This window comes from Notechis scutatus, chromosome 3 (assembly GCF_049901735.1).
Source record: "Notechis scutatus isolate UNSWTSFEM ecotype Mainland chromosome 3, rNotScu1.2, whole genome shotgun sequence".
Taxonomy (NCBI): domain Eukaryota; kingdom Metazoa; phylum Chordata; class Lepidosauria; order Squamata; family Elapidae; genus Notechis; species Notechis scutatus.
This window is the reverse complement of record NC_142011.1, coordinates 172,181,384-172,200,093: the sequence shown is the minus strand read 5'-3', so window position 1 is coordinate 172,200,093 and position 18,710 is coordinate 172,181,384. Positions and strand designations below refer to the sequence as shown.

Below are 18,710 nucleotides of genomic sequence, written 5' to 3'. Positions count from 1 at the left end.
CCAGTAACACAAACACATCACTACTTCAATAAAGCTGAGTGTGCTTTTTGTTTCCAGCATCAGAAAAAGATTCGTTTTGGAGCAGGGATTCTTAATTTTCTTTTTCACATTGTGACCCTTGTTATGCATTAACTGTTTAGTAATAGTAAAGCCACTCTGGAGCACCAGGTAAGTTTTGCAAGTTTTCTTCTGTAGTCCAATCCCCACAACCACCCCTTTAAAATAAAATTTAAAAAATGCAGAAAACAAAAAAGACCTAAAAAGTAGGTTTAGGAGAATAAGAGCCAGGGAGTTCTATAAATCTCCAACTTTGCAAAGAGTCAAGAAAATGAAAAATCCATTATATTACTTGGGTGATAGCAAAATTCTGGGTGCCTTTATAGTTGTGAAACTAAATTAAGATGAAAAATATTTAATTTAATTGGGCAAGTTTACACAAGGAAGACAGAGTAGATGCATTTGAATAACTCAACAACCTTCACTAATGCTAGGATGGCTTAGGGTTTTTTTGTGGCTTAGAATTATGTGTATACGAACTCATTTAGTTAATTCATGGTTCAATGTATTCAACAAATCCAAAAATGAAGCTAATCAGTAACAGGTTAAGTGTATTTTGTGAATGCAGCCAGTGGGACATGCTACTAAAACCACCATGCATTTATTTGGGCTTCAATGATTGAGAGAGGCAAAGTAATCTTGTTCCTGATTCAGTTAAACCATTTTAATAATTACATGCAGTCATAGCTAAACTTCAGTAATTCTTTGCATTTTCTAAAATAATCTGTCTGAATAAAAACAGAAGCCACTACCAGTATTTCCAAATTATGTTAATCTTGTACAGAAAGAAGTCTTCATAGTGATACATTTCATTTGTGAACACATTCTGTAATCTGTTAATTGATTAGTAGGGTGATTTTCATGAGAAAAAAATAGTCCAAGGCAATTGGTTAAACAATTTATCTCTGAGAACTGTTCCTATTCAAACTCTACCCTTCCCCTCTTGTGGTTATTTTTTAGGGGAAAAAAGGTCTCAGAAAAGATTTAGTACAAATAATTTGGTATTTTCTTCCTTGGTATATATAATATACACAATAGGCAGTACTAAGATAAAAGATGAGTATTTTCACACATGCACATTCCCATCCCAATACTCAATACCAAAATATGATTTTGTAAAGCATGAATCACTGACAGGTGACAGCTACACAGACAGCACTATCATATATACTGTATGTATAGCAAAATACTTGCTTTATTTTAAAAAAATACTTCTGCCCAAATTCTTATACATAAGCTTTGTAGTATATGAGTAGTACACTGATACCACTGAAACTAAATTTGTAATTAAATTGCAAGTGCTGTAATAATCTATGCCAATTATACAGATTTGTATCTCCATATTGATAGCTAATTCATTTTGGTTGCATAGTTCCTTTATTTAAAAAAAAAGATACCAATCTGGAAATTATTTAGAGTGAATTGGCAAATTGGACACTACAATTTTATTAAGCAAATATTGGAATATATTGTTAAGTTTAATTATTCTATAGGGATGGATTTCTTTTTGATTTCTGGTCGTTCCATGCCAAAATTGCATATCAAACTTCAGAATCAGCAATTCTGAAACAGCCTTTTTCATAATTAAACCTTTCTACCACAAGATATTGCTTCAATTGCTAAATAAACTTGAGATAAAGCAATGCTAGAAAAACAACTATTGTATCTCATTCTCCCCTCTAATCTCAAAATTCCTATACTTCTGCTAAGGATCCACTCATCCACATGGCCAGTTTTTATTATTCATCAACAGCTGATAGGTGAACTGAGCCATTGGACACCCACAGGCTAGAATGCTACTTACTGTCTACATCATTCCAGTCTTTCTTTGCTTTGCTTTCCCATGTTCTTTGCTTAGATTTTGAACAAATAAGGTAATGTTATCAATTATTGATATAACTTTTAGAGGTTGGGGTGTGTAAAAGGATGTTCTGTGGAGCACTATAGTATTGCTTCTCTCTCCTGCCATACAAATATATGTATATGTATGTAAGGCACTTTTGGTGTCTGCCTTCTATTTATCTATCTCAGGGCTGTCAAACTCGTGGCCCGTGGGCCAGATGCATTAGCCACTAGCCACGCCCACACCCAATTTAGCGAAGGGGAAAAAAGCCGTGATACATCATGTGATACCGCGAGTTTGACACCCCTGATTTATTTGGTAATTGGTCTATGCAAGTGATCTATGATCCTGCATACGAGCAGACAGCACTGTAAGGAAACTGATGTCCAGACTTCTTCCTCTATGCACATATCCAAGAAGGAAAAATGGAAAATTATGCATATGTTCAAAAATAAATATATAACATAAATTTTCTGTATGAAATCTTTTTGTAATGGAACCACAAGTTTCTTTTCATTAAACATGGGCCTATAGTTTCACTTGATTTTTCCAAGAGAAAGGATGGCCTCTTTGCACTTGTCACATGAAAAAAGTCTTCTCACAGATGTTTGGTTTTGTTTTTAAATACTATTTATTAATAAAATAGGCAGAGACCTATTTTGTACTGACAACTTAGGGCATTGTAAGACAAGTTGTACAGTTCAGAAATGGACACAGTAGCCAGAAATAAAATATTCTGTAGACAGATAGTGCATGTGCCCTTGTTTTTTAATTGCCTTTGCTCTTGACAATTAAAACTACTTTCCCCAGGGATATCATTAACCTTCATTAAATTACTTTCTGCCAGTATAAAACAGAACGCTTTAAATTATGCAAAGACAATATTTTATAGTGTTACTTTTACCATAAACTCCAGTTTGTTCAAAACGAGCCATTAGTGAAAATTTAGCAGGCAGATATAAATACAGATACAAGTTATGCCATTCCCAATCAGATTGATGTCCCCTCTGTTGGTTTCTAGATTTTTATAACAGACACCTCTATTAGCTACTCTGATCTATTAAAATGGACGTAACATGACATTTTGATCTGGACTAATTCAAGCAATGCATATCTTTCAGTCTTACAGTATTTAGTTACTAGCTGTTCATTACTGGTATTTTGTTTTCATTGTTTATGGCAACACTTTCATTCTCTACACTCAATTCTAACGAACTGGGTTTTTTAAAAAGTCTCATTAATCTTTATTAGCAACTATTAGAACTAGAGAAATATACGGAGGTAGCTTAAATGATTATTTTTTGTTCTCCTTATAGTTGTTATACAGTATTCTCAAGTAGTCTAAAGGACTAATCTAAATGGAACTGAGCATCCTGGTGAATTCTTTCTTCTTTCCAAAGTGAAATGCCTACCTCTTTAACTTCATGGCAGGGTTGCTATATGCTCATTTTGGTGACAGCACTGTGAAAGCATAACTCTCAAAAGCTACATTATACAAGGTCATAAAAAGGTGCAAACCAGCAGCATTTCAGAAGCAGCTTAGGTGTTCTATAAAGTGGGTCAGTTTTAGTTTCCTGTAGGATGTTTGACAGGGCTTTCTGGCATCACAGACATTAATCTTCAACCCACCACAGTGCCTTTATGTTCCTTCCTCAAACTACAGTATTGTGTTTTTCTAACCATTAACCAAGGATAAATGACCTAGATATCATGCCTATCAAAGCCTCATTTTTCTTTTACTCTTTTGTTCTTTAATGTACCACATTATCACACACAGAACACATTTGAAAATATGTTGAGGGCGTAATGCAGGTCTTTGTGAAGCTTCAGGAAGGGTTGAACAATATGAGTATAATTCAGGCTTTTTTTTCCTTGTCTTTTCCCAGACTACTAATTTAGAATATTTGGAGATAGAAAAGCTGGTAAAGAAAGATACAGGGGGAAGACTGCAGTGATATATTTGTTTCTGTTGAGCATGAATCAGTTGTGATCACTATGTTCTAGGAATTACACCTTACATATCATGAGTCACTTTTATTAAAAGCATCATTACTACAGTTGGCAGCAATTTACATCTTATCTTACATGATAGCAATTCCAAGGTGGGGGGGAATAAAAAGACATCACAAAAAAAAAAGAAAAAACAAATACATTTACAAAGTCATGTCTGTAAACTTCAAGGCTACTTTAGAGTTGAGGTAATCTGTTTAGCTTTGTGGCTAAAGTAACAAAGTCCTTTAATTTAAAAAGGTACCTGATTTTTTAAAAAAATTGTTTTACCAGTGCATTACAAAATCACGAGACGATTTAACTGTAGTTTTATCCTGCAAGAACCTTTTCAATGGGTAATTTTCAAAAGGTACTCTTCACATTCAACAGCTGCCTTATTATTGCTGTGTCTCAAGACAGAGAGACATTCACACTATCATGGAGATTGTCAGAGAATGTGTGTATATATGTGTGGGTGTGCATGTGCACATTTGTGCACGAATGAACTTCCATACAGTCAAAATGATATGTAAGAATGATATGCATGTTAAAATTTATCTTGACCTTCACAGCAAAAAAATTAAAAATTAATAATTAAATATATAACTTCATACTTCCTTTCAGCAGCACTTCCTTCTTTTTAGTGCCACTCTATTACAAGTTGCTGCTTTATAATACCAATGGTACCAAAAGGAAAAAAAGCAGAGCATTATATCAATTTCCTTAAAAAGATAAGGTCACCTCTCCATTTCATCTCTTCTAGGGATAATAAATAATGCACTGCACAATACTTAATGACCAAGATACCTTTTGACTCATCTGTATAACATGACTTTTTGTTTGCTACACTATTTTACAGAACAGCTTATAAAACTAAGTATGGACATTAACTGTGAGTGTAAACAGTAGGACTACCACTTGTCAAAAGTTTAAAACACTTGGACAGTAACTTGTACTGCTTATTCATCATTTTCATTGTTTTCTATTTCATCCCCCCCATCAAGTGAGTCTAATTCTTCACCCTGTGCTATTTCATCTTCTAAAGCAGAGGAATCTGCAGTTTTATCAAGGCTCTCCTCTGCATCACTGCCCTCTAGATTTTCTTCATCTTTAAAGGCAGCTTCTTCAGTTTTATCCGTAACCTTCACTTCACTGGAGCCCACTGCATTCTGAAGTCCCGCTAATGCTGGGAAACCAGGTAGTGTCAATCCTCCCAATCCCGGAGGTAGAAACATAGAAGGGTAAAACAGACCAGGGGCCATTGTTGACAGAAGGAAAGGATTGAAGGTTAGAGGGTTGGCCGGCAATCCAGTGTTGCTTGTGGTGGTAGCAGAGGCCACAGCAGCAGTTGCACCAACAGATCCATTTGCAGAGTCAGTAGCTGAAACAATGTCTGTGCTTTTCTCAGAGTCTTTGTTCTCCTCTTCATTCTCATTCTTCTTTTCTTCTACTTTTGAAGTGCCATCTTCACTTTCTCCTTGACTGGAAGCCATAGTGGTGTTTCCAGAAGCAGCTGTTATTGGGTTATTCAACAATCCACCTAGTCCAAACATACTGGGCAACCCTGCCATACCTGGCAACATCAGAGGCAGCATAGTAGCTGGATTTTTAGAATCACCTCCAGCAGCAGCTGCAGCTGTCGCCAGTCCTGGAGGGAAGCCCATGAGACCTGCAAGTTGGAGAGATTGTAGGTTTTGTAAATTCTGAAGGCTTGCGAGATCCATTCCAGCGAACAGACTGTTCATTATCAGTGGGTTAATTCCCGATGTTGAAGCTACAGCAGCAGCTGCTGCAGCTGCTTTGGCAATTTCACTTTTTGGCCTTCTCCCTCTTCTGCTTGCACCCTCTTCCCGCACCACGGGACCTGTGAGAAGACGGTCAAACATGGATTCTGGAACAAAACCCTAGATGATGGCAAAAAAAGCACAAGCATACAATTATGCTTTCATTTATAATGATTCACGTATATTGAGCACTTTACATCATGCTGCTTATATGATTCACAATTGTATATAATGAAGGGGTCCAGTTATTCATCTATGAGTTTATAAAAGTTATCCCTAATAAAAAAAAACCAGGTTTTTAACATCATATTAAATCCAAGAAATACAACTGTAAGAAAAACAAGATGCAATGACCAAAAAGCATGACTGAAATTTTCTAACTGATTCTTTTTAATTGGGGATATGAAGAGGCAAAATAGATGTGTGAAGCATTGTAGAAGCATTATATACGTCTTCTGATTTTCTTTAACTCTAAACTAAGACATTGCTAAATATCAACAGCGTCACTGAGGGAACTACATGGGATCCAAATATGGTGCTGAGTTTTTCACCTGTGAATAGGCTTACCAATGAATAAGTCATAGGAAAAAAAAGATGGTGAAGTTACATAAAGCACAGATGCTTTCTTGATTGCGTAGTTCTCCACTGTCTCACATATCCTTGTCACCAATGCGCTTAAAAGCTGCAACTGGTCCACAGTGCAGCAATCTGAGCAGTGGTATGCTGACCAGTTTAACAAGCTGTACTGTTTACCAATATACTTCTGGGTGCATTTCTCACTTAAAAGGCATGGAGCCCACTTATCTGAGGAACTGCCTGTCTCCTGCAATTTTTGCAGCTGATTAAAAGTTGACAGATTGGGTTCCCTCATGTAAACTGTGCTACAATATTTTAGAACAGAATAGAGTAACAGTGTTGGAAGGGACCTTGGAGGTTTTCAAGTCCAACCCCCTGCCGGGCAGGAAACCCTACACCACTTCAGACAAATGGTTATCCAAGGTCTTTTTTTTTTTAATATTGTGAGAGTCCTGAAGTAATTCTGGAGTTTGATAGCACCAAAATTGAATTAGATTGAATAAATAAATAAAGCTGACGGTGTAATTTAAAAAAAAAAAATTACTTACAGACTGCTTAACAATGTCAGTCCAATCTGGAGCAACAGCAAATTCTGGATTTTCTTCCAGCCATCTTGGCAAGTCTTTCATTGGTGGAGCCATAGCACCACCCATCTAATAATGTATATTAAATTTTAATTAAAGAACAGATCTCTATATCATAATGTATGCAGTTTAACAAAAGTAAACTTTTATTTATACATATTGTCACTGATAATCTGAAGATGACACTTATTAATAATTATTACTAAAGTACAAAAAATGTCAAATAGCTTAAAACTATTGCAACTTAAAATCCAAAATGATAATAAAATCAAGATTTCTTCTAGCCCATGATGTGAAAAACTAAGAGAAATAAGAACTCAAACTAGACACTATCTGGCTTCCTCCAGAAAATCACCAATGAAGGAGATCTTTGATTCAATACCAATACTTCAAATAAAATGATACAGAATGTTTGAAATGACTGAGGGATGCCGTTTTACCTGAAAATTAAATGAAACAATAGATAATTATAGAAGAAATTAGTCAGTGGATTACCTTCTTCCCATTCCGTTTATTTACAACAGGAACTCTCTCTTCTCCAGTTAAGGTGTTAATATCCAATTTATTAGGGTTTCGACATCTGTGCCGTTTTTGCTTCGGTTTCTGAAATGGGGAAAACAGCACATCTGCACTCTTCTAAAGAAAAGAAAAAGGACAATGATTTCCTAGACATCAATGCTTAATTTATAAAAAGTATATGTACAATATATTTTATCATTGAAATAAACATTAACAACAGCATCGAGACTTTACATGTTTAACACTAATATTTTAAAACTTAAGACTTGACAAATGCATAATATAAACAGAATTCCAAAACAAGCATCCAAGTTTAAATTTTTCAAACAGGCCAGAGACCACAAACGTAATTTGACACTTTCAATATTTACAACTGCTTTGCTTACTTTACTTATTGTAAAGTGTTTTTTTAAAAAATATCCTAGGAACTTTGTCACATATAAATAAACTGGTAAAATAATAAAATAGAACGAGAGTATTCACTTACTGGTACATAACTTGGCATATCAACAGTATACATGGGATGCAATTTCAGCCATTCAACTATATCCTTGTTTTTAGGTGCATCTTCTCCCACTAGTCTGGTCCCATCTTCCATATTAATGACAGGAATATGAGTATCAGGATCCAGTTGCCCAGGAGATGGAATGTTTCTTGCTGGAGGAGGTTCCATTTCTTCATCAAACACTTTGGTCACTTCTGCATCTTCCTGCAGAAAGTTCAAAATTCCATTAACTTTCAACATAATGCTAATTCAAACAGGAGTGGTGCATAAAACACCTAATTTAAATGAAGAGTACCGTTAGCCTTTTAAACAATGTCAAACAACTGACATTAAATCTTGTTAAGTACTGTATGTATATACATAGCTATCTCACCGTTGCTTATACATACTGTACAGTTCAGCAGTGGAATCCTACTTGTTTCGCTACTGGTTCAGTGATTGCGTGCGTGCACCTAACACGCACGCACCTAACAGATTTCCACACACCAGTTGAGGCTTGCAGCGCGCCAATCGGCTGAGAGGATAAAGAAGTGCAGGGTGGGTGGGAAGGCCGATCCTGCGCTTTTCTCTTCTCTTTCTCCTCTCAGCTGATTGACGGAGTTTTTTTTTTAATTTATTACCGGTTTGCCTGAACCGGTAGCATACCACCACTGGTACAGTTCTATGGACAAGGTGAGGAAAGGCAAGTTAAAAACATGTTGCGATGCCACGAATGACCAAAAATATATACAGGCAGCCATTCTGGTATCTTTGTGGTTTAAAGTAGACCCATATGGTTTTATACAGTAAGGATAGACAATTTTTATTTGGTCTGGGGGCTTATCTGGAATTTTTACATCATGAAGGGTATAACTAGTATTGTAATACTAAGTTATCAAAATGTTCTGTACACAGTTTCATGGTCTTCTATTTTAAATGGACAGATGGGCAGCTGGCTGCAAACATCTGGCTGTAAACAACTTTCAATTTATATTATAAAAAACCCTATGTGATCAATAAGCACTGTTTTAAGCGAAATATTCCAGAAGGGCAGCCACGTTAGACTTTTGCAAGTAAATCTTCTGTGACTCATCTGATGAAACAGACTATAATGATGAAGCAGATCCATAAAAGCCTGTTATAATCAACTGATTAATATTTAAGATACCACAAGATTTCTATAAGATTTCCCAGATTTATATCCTACATTCATTATACCTCACCCCTACTGCCCAATATTAGGAATGGGCAATTTCCTAGTGGGTGCCGATAAAAAAAATAAAACAAACAAGGGTTTTCAAGGGATTCAGGAAAAATGACTGGTGATATTTTTAGAGTAGCTACTGCCAGAATGTCCCCCCCCCCCTTTTTTTTTTTTTGCATTTTGATGGGAATTAAGAAGAGACATGTATCTTTAAACTTCTTCAAATACGAAAAATCAGCTCTCAAATGCTCCAGGAGCAAGTTAAATATTTCATCTTAAATATTCTAAAATATTATGGGAACAGCTAGGGAGTTGCATGTGGTCCATAGGTTGGGTCCTATGTTTATCATAATTATGCTGTATTTTCTTTTTTTGAAAATAATGTAATGGAAATATCTTCTTACTGCTGTCAGAGATGCTTGCTTGCTGCTTATAAATAAAAGATCAAGACCTTCTACGTTTTTCCTTCTTCCTCTTCTCCTTTTCATGGGTGGCTCGACATCAATTAAGGAACCATTTAGCAGATGTCTTGTGGGTGTGCGAGAAAGGCCTGCTTGTAGCAGCTCCATTTGACTTTTAAAGGCATCAGATACTGGTGTCGAAACAGTAGATAACAGAAACTTTGAAGGAACAGCTGAAAAAGTTGAGGTAGAACTTGTTGCCTCCCGTGAGGCTTTTGATAAGTCTACAATTTTTTCTTGCCCATTTTCAGAAACAATCTGTGATTCTCGCAATTGGGCAACCATTTCCATTAAATTTCTCCTCTTGGCTGCCCTTTCAGCCTCAATTTCAATCTTCCTCCTTCGCCTCCTCCGCTGACGTGGAATTGATAAATTGAGTACATCTTCCTAATGAAAAATTAACATATATCATTATGAGCAATGACTTTACCATTGCTTTCTTAACAGATATTAATTTTTACTGCATTTTTGAAAAATGGAAAAAGTATAATATGATGTCACTGCCCCGAACAATAATATTTTTTGGCCTGATCAACATTAGATAAGTTAATTATGGTTTTCGTCTAATGAAAATGTGTCATAAAAACTACTTTCAATCTAAATGTTATTTATTTTTGTTTATTTTTTTCTGGCAAAAGTGGAATTTATTGCCACATGTGTTTTTTGCTGCTATTTTGGCCCTTTTCCTTTTGTTAAACAAAACATGCCTTAGATAACTGAGGAGAAACAGAGACATCTTCACTGCCACTGATGCTGGCCTGACCAACCATGGAGAGTTCAGCAAAGCTTCTTTTCTGTAAAGGACTTTCCACAGCTGCTGGCGTATACCCCGGTATAAGCCCTTGGAAATCAAACATCTGGCGTCTATTAACTGGCCATTTTCCCTTCAGTACTGCTTCACAGATGCTGTCTAATCGGTTGATCATTACTCGATCCTGCAAAAGGTAAATACAAAATCTGCATTATTGTATCGTTTAACAGATTTACTAATTTTAGATCCAAAGTAATTATAATTGAAATTCTGCATCTGAAAAGTATCACCCTGAAATTAAACTGAATGCACATAAAGGAAGAACAAATATTACTTGCTGTTGATAATCAAAATAAACTGTTGGATGTGCAGTATTTTTTCCTGAGCATTTGCTGCTAAGACATTTTAAAACTCAAGCCAAATTGACAAGTAATAGCGCAACTATTACACAATGAATAATATAAACTTTACTCTCAACAACTTTGTCTTAGGTAGGTCAGAGACAACAATATCTGTAATTCTGTCCTAGGAAGTGGTTCTTTATTAGTGTCATTATTAATAAAGTTCAACTTTGTGAAAAGGGTACCAATCTAGGAACATCCCATAAATGTCAGTTCTCATTCCACACCCATTATCACTTCAAGTTCCACTCAAGCATAAATACTGAAACAATTTAATTACAGTATGCTCAAAATAAAGGGAAATACAAAACATGCACTGCTGCATAGAAAATACTTTGAAACTTAATTGCATATTTTTGGAACTTTTAAGGTTATGCTTTATATAATGCCCTTCTGGTTTTTATTGTTAAGAAAGTGAAATTACTTGGCCAATAATATTTGCTTTTAAAACCTGAATGCTGTAAAGTTTATGTTTTTATGTGCGGTTATTGACATGAATATATTATATTTTCTGCTAATATTATTTGTACATTTGTACCATACTATATTAATTGATTTATGTTATTTTTTGAAGGTTATTGTAAACTAGCAATATATTAATTTTAAGCCACTTTCTGTGGAAACACAGTTAACAATATCCTGAATCACAAATACATGTCCAAAGTAATTATCAATATTTGGAAATTATCGATTGATAACCAGATAGGATTAATATTCACTAAACTACAAAATAGAATAAAAGCTGCCAGCAGATTTCAGCAGCTGTAGCCAGCTGCTTGTTTTCCCCAGGAATAAGCCTATTATAGCAAAGTTATTTTCCCCTAATCCAGATGGCCCCGTTATGGTGATTAGGAAGCTTAAGACTTTTACTACTTTATTTTTCTCTAGCACCCAGTGAAATCAGAAACTGAGATGTATAATGAACCTAATACAATTTTACTACGAGAACTTTATTCTGAATTTTTTAAAAAAATGAAAGCTATGAAATAGTCTATTAATCTTTCTTTAAGATTACAAAATACAAAAAAATATAATCCATCTACATTACAACATTTTGGAAATACCATAATATTTATTTTAAGTTGTTGGTTTCTAAACAGCAGGCCTAGAAAATATCCCTTAAGTGGTAGGGAATGGAAAAGGAAGTCTCAGTCTGAAATTTTACTTTATTTTCCTGTTTTATTATGCAGAAAAGCTAGAATACCTCTATTGAATCCTCTTCAATTGAGAAAATCAGATATGTTTAGCTGCTGAGAGCCAAACTTGTAAATACTCCATATTCTTCTTGAGTCTTACTCATCCCTCCTGAAGAGAATCTGCTCTATAGCTTTACAGAATTGAATTATGATATACACTACTAAGTAATTCAGAGCTGATAACTTTTCAGAAATTAAATGATAAGAATCATGTTATATACTGAACAAACCTTAGGCCAAAAAGAAAAAGCAAATGTTCTTTCATGAAGCAGCTGGGCTACTGATGGGTCTCCATCTTCCATATAAAATCCATCACGTGTTTCATCCCTTGCAGTGCTCAAGGATGCATTGCTTTCTTCATCAAAATTCTTACCCCGAGAAATCATTCCTGTCAAGAAATAACAATCACCAAAAATTAGCTCCCCCAAATAGGACAGGTATTTATAGTATAATAAATTGTATACGCTCATTGAAGGTTTGATTGAACTAAGTACTGGGAATTCTCTGTACATCATAATGGACAAATGTATTTATTTCTGAGGTGAAGTTAGAAGAAAAAACTCCAAGAAATTATCTTAGAAAGATTATGAATTTTTAGTGGAATGTATAAATTTATGGTATTTTATTTAGTAAAATTACAAACATTTTCTAGGATGCTTTCTGACTTACTTGGATTATATCATTTTGTTCTTTTATATTCTATTTTATTACAATTCAAAGTAAATAAGACAGATGACCGTGTTATTTCTAAAACATTTAACATGGTACCCTTTATTTGTTAGAACCAAATAAAATAGTAGCTATCAAACTATGTTCTCAAGCTCTCCTGTCCATTACTACTGATCTTTCTTTACAACAGAACAGCAATGTTGATTATTAAGCCTATGCTCGGTTTTCAGAAAACAATAATGAGGTCAAACAGTCTTGGCAAGTGCCTTAAGAACATGGTACATACTCTTATACAACACATAAGGATCTGTAGACAGATATAGAAATTCCTTGGTAGAAAAATAAATATGGAAAGGTTAATTGAAATGAAAAATACTAAATTCTTGCATTCCTACTACTGCACTTTAAAAAGTTTGAGTAAGATCAAACTTGAGAATCTTAAGTCCACTGAAAGAACTGCCAAGTATAGTCAATATAATTCTTAATTCATATTGCATCTACAATTACCTTCAGGTTGTGAAGATTCTTCTGACTTGTCATCATCATCAAGCTTTTCTTCTTCATCATCTTCCGAACCTTTTTCAGAAATTGATTTAGGATCAACTTCTGTACTCAGTTCTGTATCTTTTATTTCATATTTAACAGCAGCAGCCTCAACCTCAGCCTCCTCATCACTTTTTACTGCAACATCTGCTACCTCCTCCTCCTCTTCCTTATTGCCAGACATTTCTTTGGCTGGTACTTTTTCAGCTCCTTCCAGTTTAACCTCAGCTTGTTCTGTAGGTTTTTCATCTTGTACTAGTGAGGTTGGGATAATAGACATTGACTGACCACAGCAAACACCCAATGGATTTAATAGAGATATGGTAGTTAGATTACCACCACCTCTATTTTGAGCAAAATTTTTATGAGAATCAAGAAAAGAAAGTTCAGGATCATTTAGAATGTGATAATCTGTCCTGCTGACTCCATGTTTAGCAGCTCCAATCAATAAATCTTTATCATGTTTGCCACACTCCCACCATTCTGGTAAATCCAAACTTGGCTGACACAATTTTAGCCTCTCTGACAATAGTGGGTGATGGAGAACCTGCTCTCGGACTTTCCTCAAGAGTTCTATACGATACAAAGTTCTAGAAGCACGTTCTTCAGTGATAGGCTCAATCACAGTAGAAAGATCAGGAGGTTCTATAAAGAAAAAAAAAGGAGTACATAGAAATTAGGAAAGTTTTAAAATTACTACATATCAAGCAATATTCTGTGCTATTTGATTTTAAGAAGAGAGTTTTTTTAAGTTATGTAATATAAATTATCATTGGGTTTCAAATAAATCCCAAATTGAAATAAACCTGATCAACAACCCTGCCCCAAACTGAAGCAAATGTACTTATAGTTAGCCTCTGCAAATGCAGAGAATCTCAATTGCTCTTAAGTGTTTCAAACTTGGCTTGGGATCTTAAGGGCCCCAGCTCAGTTGCTAAAGTGTTAGAATAAGTTGCTGTGTATTTTCATTTTTATATCCTTTACTGAAATATACTGTAGCATAATTGAACTAGCACTGGAGAGATTCAAGTCCATTCTTAGCAGTGGGTGGCTTTGTATCATTCTTTCAGCCTAAACAATCTCACAGAAATATTGTGGGGAAAAACCTGGAAGAGGAATGATATTGTTTCTGCCTCAAGCTCCTAGAGGAAAGTCAGGATATAAATCTAACAAAAATAGGAAATAAATAGATAATCCCTAGTCTTTGTATAGTTCAGAGAAGGGAGTAGAGCTCCTAAAGAGACTATTATTGATCCCAACTGTTCTACAGAGGAATGCATCTACTCCTTTGAATGTTAAAAGTCTAGTAGGAGCAAGGGTGCCTATAATAAGCTCAACCTTCAATACCTGAAGCCTGAAGTTAACTTTTTACTCCCATTTGCTTTAATATGAGATCTTTTTTTCTAATTTTATTTAATTAGAATGCTACAGTTGCAAACTTATAGCACGTGTGTTCACAATTATTGGAAAAAAGGAAAGGGTAAAAGGGAAAATAAACATGAATTCTTAAATATCTTAAACTATCTATAATATCTTTTAGTATTATGGAAAACAGTGGGCTTGCCTTCATCTGGTTTGGCTGGCATTCGACACACTCGCCTGCACATAGCTACAAAACAACTGAAGTACTTCTCCAAGCTTTCATCAGATTTCTTATCAAGTCTGGCAAAAGCTCTGAACTGGTTCCAATCAAACTGTTGCTTTATAGGGTCAAAAATAACTCCAAAAGTAGATACAACACGATAAAAATCTGCTTCCTCTCTTCTTGTCCACCTAAAAACAAAGAGATTAGTATTTCAGGATACTTCCAAAAGTCCAACGGAATATCCGCTTGCATTCTAAAGACAGTAATTTATGTCGCAAGACAATACTCATTTCTATGAGGAAGCCTGTAGAAACTTACTTTTGACGTTTTTCTGTTATTATAGCTTCTCTTTCTGCTTCCAGTGCTCTCACTTCATCACGAGGTCGCCGTCGACGCCGGTCAGTCTTCATTAGTGCTTCTTGTCTCATTTGTTGCCTTTTATAACTACGTTGATAGGCAGTAATAAGACGGCGCAAGCGAGTAGTCAGGGTTGAAGTGCTTGGCCAGTAGAGTTGACCAAAGTCAGCACTATTTTCACTGTGCTTGCCTGGAGAATATTATCAAGGAAGATAAGAAGTATTAATAACTAAAGACAAATACTAGCTCACAAAATATCATCATAAAAATAGGTAACAAAAACACTTTTGATAATAAATCCCTTAGAGTTAAAGAAAAACCTTTGAATTACTACCATGAACAATTTTTTTTAACTGTATTCCAATGGTAGATAACCCAAAGAGTAATGTTCACATTCTATCATCTTTGTGTGATTTTGTATACACTTGGAAATTTCACATATTCTATAGCACAACCAGAAACAAACTTTAATATGCATTGGATTGCATTTTTATCATTATCCTCTTTTTTCTTCCATTCATCACCGAGGTTTTCAAAAATCTTACCTGCATGGAGTTCTAAAGATTCTTCCTTGTCAGAAGGGGAGTTTGCAAATTCCTTTGATAAAAAAAGAAATCAATAATAGTGTTTCAATGAAGCACAAGAATTAAATTCCAACACATACACAGCACACACAATCATGGAAAACACACTATTTCAAAATAACCTAGTTATAAAGTGTGTATATTATAAATTATTACATCTTACATCAATTTCATCCTTGAATGGAATTCTGGTTGGTTTATATTCCGGGTCTTCATCTTCTCTATCAAAATCACCTCTAAATGAAAAAAAAATCCAGAAAATATCAGAGCTATTAACAAAACATTTTTCAATGCTTACTATGCAGCATATGACAGACAATAAAAAAAAACCAAAGAATGCTGAAGCAAAAGGAAATCCTCTTCAACAATACCTATTGTTACAATAAAAATGATTATTTTCTTATTTTCCTCAACATAAACATTTTGAAACATTCCTATGTATGAGAATCCATAAATGTGATGCAGTAGGTGAAGTCAGGCCAGCATACACAATACAGTACAAGTTTATTAATTTTTTTATAATGTCCTGCTTACCCATCGCCACCATCTGTTAATAGATCTGTCCCTCTCTGCTCAGCAGCAATGGCCTTGGCATCAGGCATGCCAACCCGTTCCAAAAAACATAAAGTAGAGTCTGCTCTCATAGAATTGTACTTCTCATAGCCTGCATTCAGATAAGCATAAAAAGACCAATATCTATCAATAAGAATCCTTACAGATTATACTTTTATACTGATCATAAACTAAGAAAACCTTATTTTAAAAATCCCTTCAAGCAGTGATAATGAAGATCCCGAAAAATGTGTGAATAGGTTGTAGAAGAGAAAGGTGATAAATATTTATACTGAACACCTAGAGAAAAGTGCTTGTGAGTTGCCCTTCTTCCACTACATGCAACCAAACTACCTTCTTTTGGTTGTTCTGATCACAATGAAACCAGGGAATTATGCTGGAGATACATGCATAGGAAATATGTAGGATGATGCCTGTCTGTAATATGATACTGATCCCATCATAGTTTTCAGACTGCTGTTTTTTCTTACTGACCACACTGACTAGATGGAAAATGGCAGATCCCAACAATGCGTGGCATCAATGTGGTTTTTAGGCTAGACTTGCTTCAGTTGAGCCCACAATAGAACTCTTGTATATAGGCAGAGCAGTACAATTCAATTAGGATTTATTCCACAATACACTCTCCTTAACTGCTGTACAGTGTCAAGCCAAATTCTAATCATGAAAGATTTTATAAGCCTTCATTATCTCCTTTAGACAATCTGGGCTATTGAGAATGCTGCACCAAGCTCCAGAGACTTGGGATTATAATCAGGATTTGCCTACTGTATATATCATGCCAACTCTACTTCCCTAGTCTTTCAAAGTTAACAAGGCTGCATCCCACTCAAGGGAGCACGTAGTTTTCAGCACTGACATTTGTGAAATATTGCTTGGAACAAAGCCCAGGAGGCACTTGTACAGATTAATAGCAGAGGTTAAGCCCACCATCCACTTTGACACTAACTGGCAGAATTAGTAAGTGAACAATGTTGGAAGCAGAGTTTATGGAGAACTGTAAAACTATTTGGCTATTATTTAAACAAATATGGTTTTGTGTTATTTACAGCCAAGAAATTAATGTTTTCTTCTGAAATATTCTGCAAACATTTAAAAACAGCATCTGATATTTACAACTCGAATACATTTTTTTAATGCAGAAGGAAAAAAGGGAACAGAAGCCAACAGTTCTTTGGAACTATACTTGTTAATATTATGACTGAATATTGGTGTAACAGAAAGCTTTACCAAGAAGTTCTGTTCAAAGTATGACATCACTCACCGTGTTTGAACACTCCAATTAAAAGAGATTTATCTGCCTCTTTATCCCACCAATCCATAGGAACTTCTGCATGAAATGGTTCAGGAATCCAAATATCAATCTCACTAAAAAAGAGTTATCATTTCCAAATATTGTTAGATGCTGGCATAAGTATCAAAAGAACAAATCTGTATAATTGTAACTAAACAAAAAATGAAATATGCAAAAAACTCCCCAAATGGTATACTTTCTTCCACTTTAAACCTTTACATGAAATTTATAAATTAAAATTGTTCACTGATATTCTGTTGAAGTAGTTTATTTCATGAGATTAACAATTCTTCATCCTTAATGAACAACTAAAATATGCAGAATAAACGGATATGTTTAATCTTTAACTTTTTTTGTGATCATAAATAAATATTCACGTGAACCGTGCTCATGAAGCACAAATAAACTTGAATTTGCACTAACCTTGAATCAGAACCCTCTAAGATCTTGTCAGCTTGGTCCCCTATAACTTCTTGCCTCAGATAGTACAGCATGCGGACACGCAGCAGGACCCTGGAGAGGAAAACAGAGAGGGGAAAAAGTTCTTAACTTCAGGACTGTTTGCCAACAGTGGCTTTTGGCAGCTGCTGCTGTTCATCCATCATCCTGCCAAGGCTGATTAGCCATGCTGTATGGTAGGCTTGAAGCGTGACAGATGGTGGCACATAATCACCTCTGTGTGGTGCTTTCTGCTGGCTTCCAACAGGCCTGCCTGGCAACCGCTTAGACTGCACAGAGAGGGATTGAGCTCAGCCCAACCCAGGCGCATTTCATTTAGTTCTACCTAGTGCAGCTTGTGAAGTTTAGACACGTACTCTACCACTGCCTCTGAAGTATTGAGGCAAGTTTGTAAACAACTGAGCAGATGGCTTTCAGTAACTGTTCTGCTTCATTATCTCATAAAATTTCCTCAGCTGCTGCTTTAATACCATTTTTGGAAGCACATCAGAAGTTGTAGGAATAAACGAGATATAAAATCTGGTTTTACTACCTTACAATAAACCCCCAGCATGGAATGCTAAGACTTGTTAGATTACACAAATTTTTGCTTTAAAAAATAGGAAAATGTTAGTGTTTTCTTAAGAAATTATTTTGTAAAAAGTTTTTTGTCAAATTTACTTCTCTTATTACCCTATTTACCTTAGAAGACAACAGATTATACCATATTTAGCTTCACTGTGTAATTCCTCTAAAAGAATATAAACATTTATTTTAGATCCATAATCCTATATTCATACTCAAAGACCAAATTGATG

General features: G+C 35.1%; 1 protein-coding gene across 4 annotated transcripts in view; it reads right to left on the bottom strand.

The window, feature by feature from the left end:
• Positions 1-3,919: 3,919 nt before the first annotated feature.
• CHD7 (chromodomain helicase DNA binding protein 7) overlaps positions 3,920-18,710 on the bottom strand; it is a 215,483-nt gene continuing 200,692 nt past the window's right edge. For all 4 annotated transcript variants that reach the window (XM_087961776.1, XM_087961777.1, XM_087961778.1 and 1 more), the window contains exons 25-39: positions 17,878-17,967; positions 17,425-17,528; positions 16,122-16,251; positions 15,751-15,823; positions 15,549-15,600; positions 14,965-15,193; positions 14,626-14,834; positions 13,026-13,706; positions 12,080-12,237; positions 10,205-10,436; positions 9,445-9,884; positions 7,840-8,061; positions 7,329-7,469; positions 6,798-6,902; positions 3,920-5,793 (exon numbers count right to left, since the gene is read on the bottom strand). In XM_087961776.1, the coding sequence (XP_087817902.1) occupies positions 4,849-5,793; positions 6,798-6,902; positions 7,329-7,469; positions 7,840-8,061; positions 9,445-9,884; positions 10,205-10,436; positions 12,080-12,237; positions 13,026-13,706; positions 14,626-14,834; positions 14,965-15,193; positions 15,549-15,600; positions 15,751-15,823; positions 16,122-16,251; positions 17,425-17,528; positions 17,878-17,967 (3,811 nt within the window). In that variant the 3' untranslated portion in view covers positions 3,920-4,848. The remainder of the gene's footprint in view (positions 5,794-6,797; positions 6,903-7,328; positions 7,470-7,839; positions 8,062-9,444; positions 9,885-10,204; positions 10,437-12,079; positions 12,238-13,025; positions 13,707-14,625; positions 14,835-14,964; positions 15,194-15,548; positions 15,601-15,750; positions 15,824-16,121; positions 16,252-17,424; positions 17,529-17,877; positions 17,968-18,710) is intronic.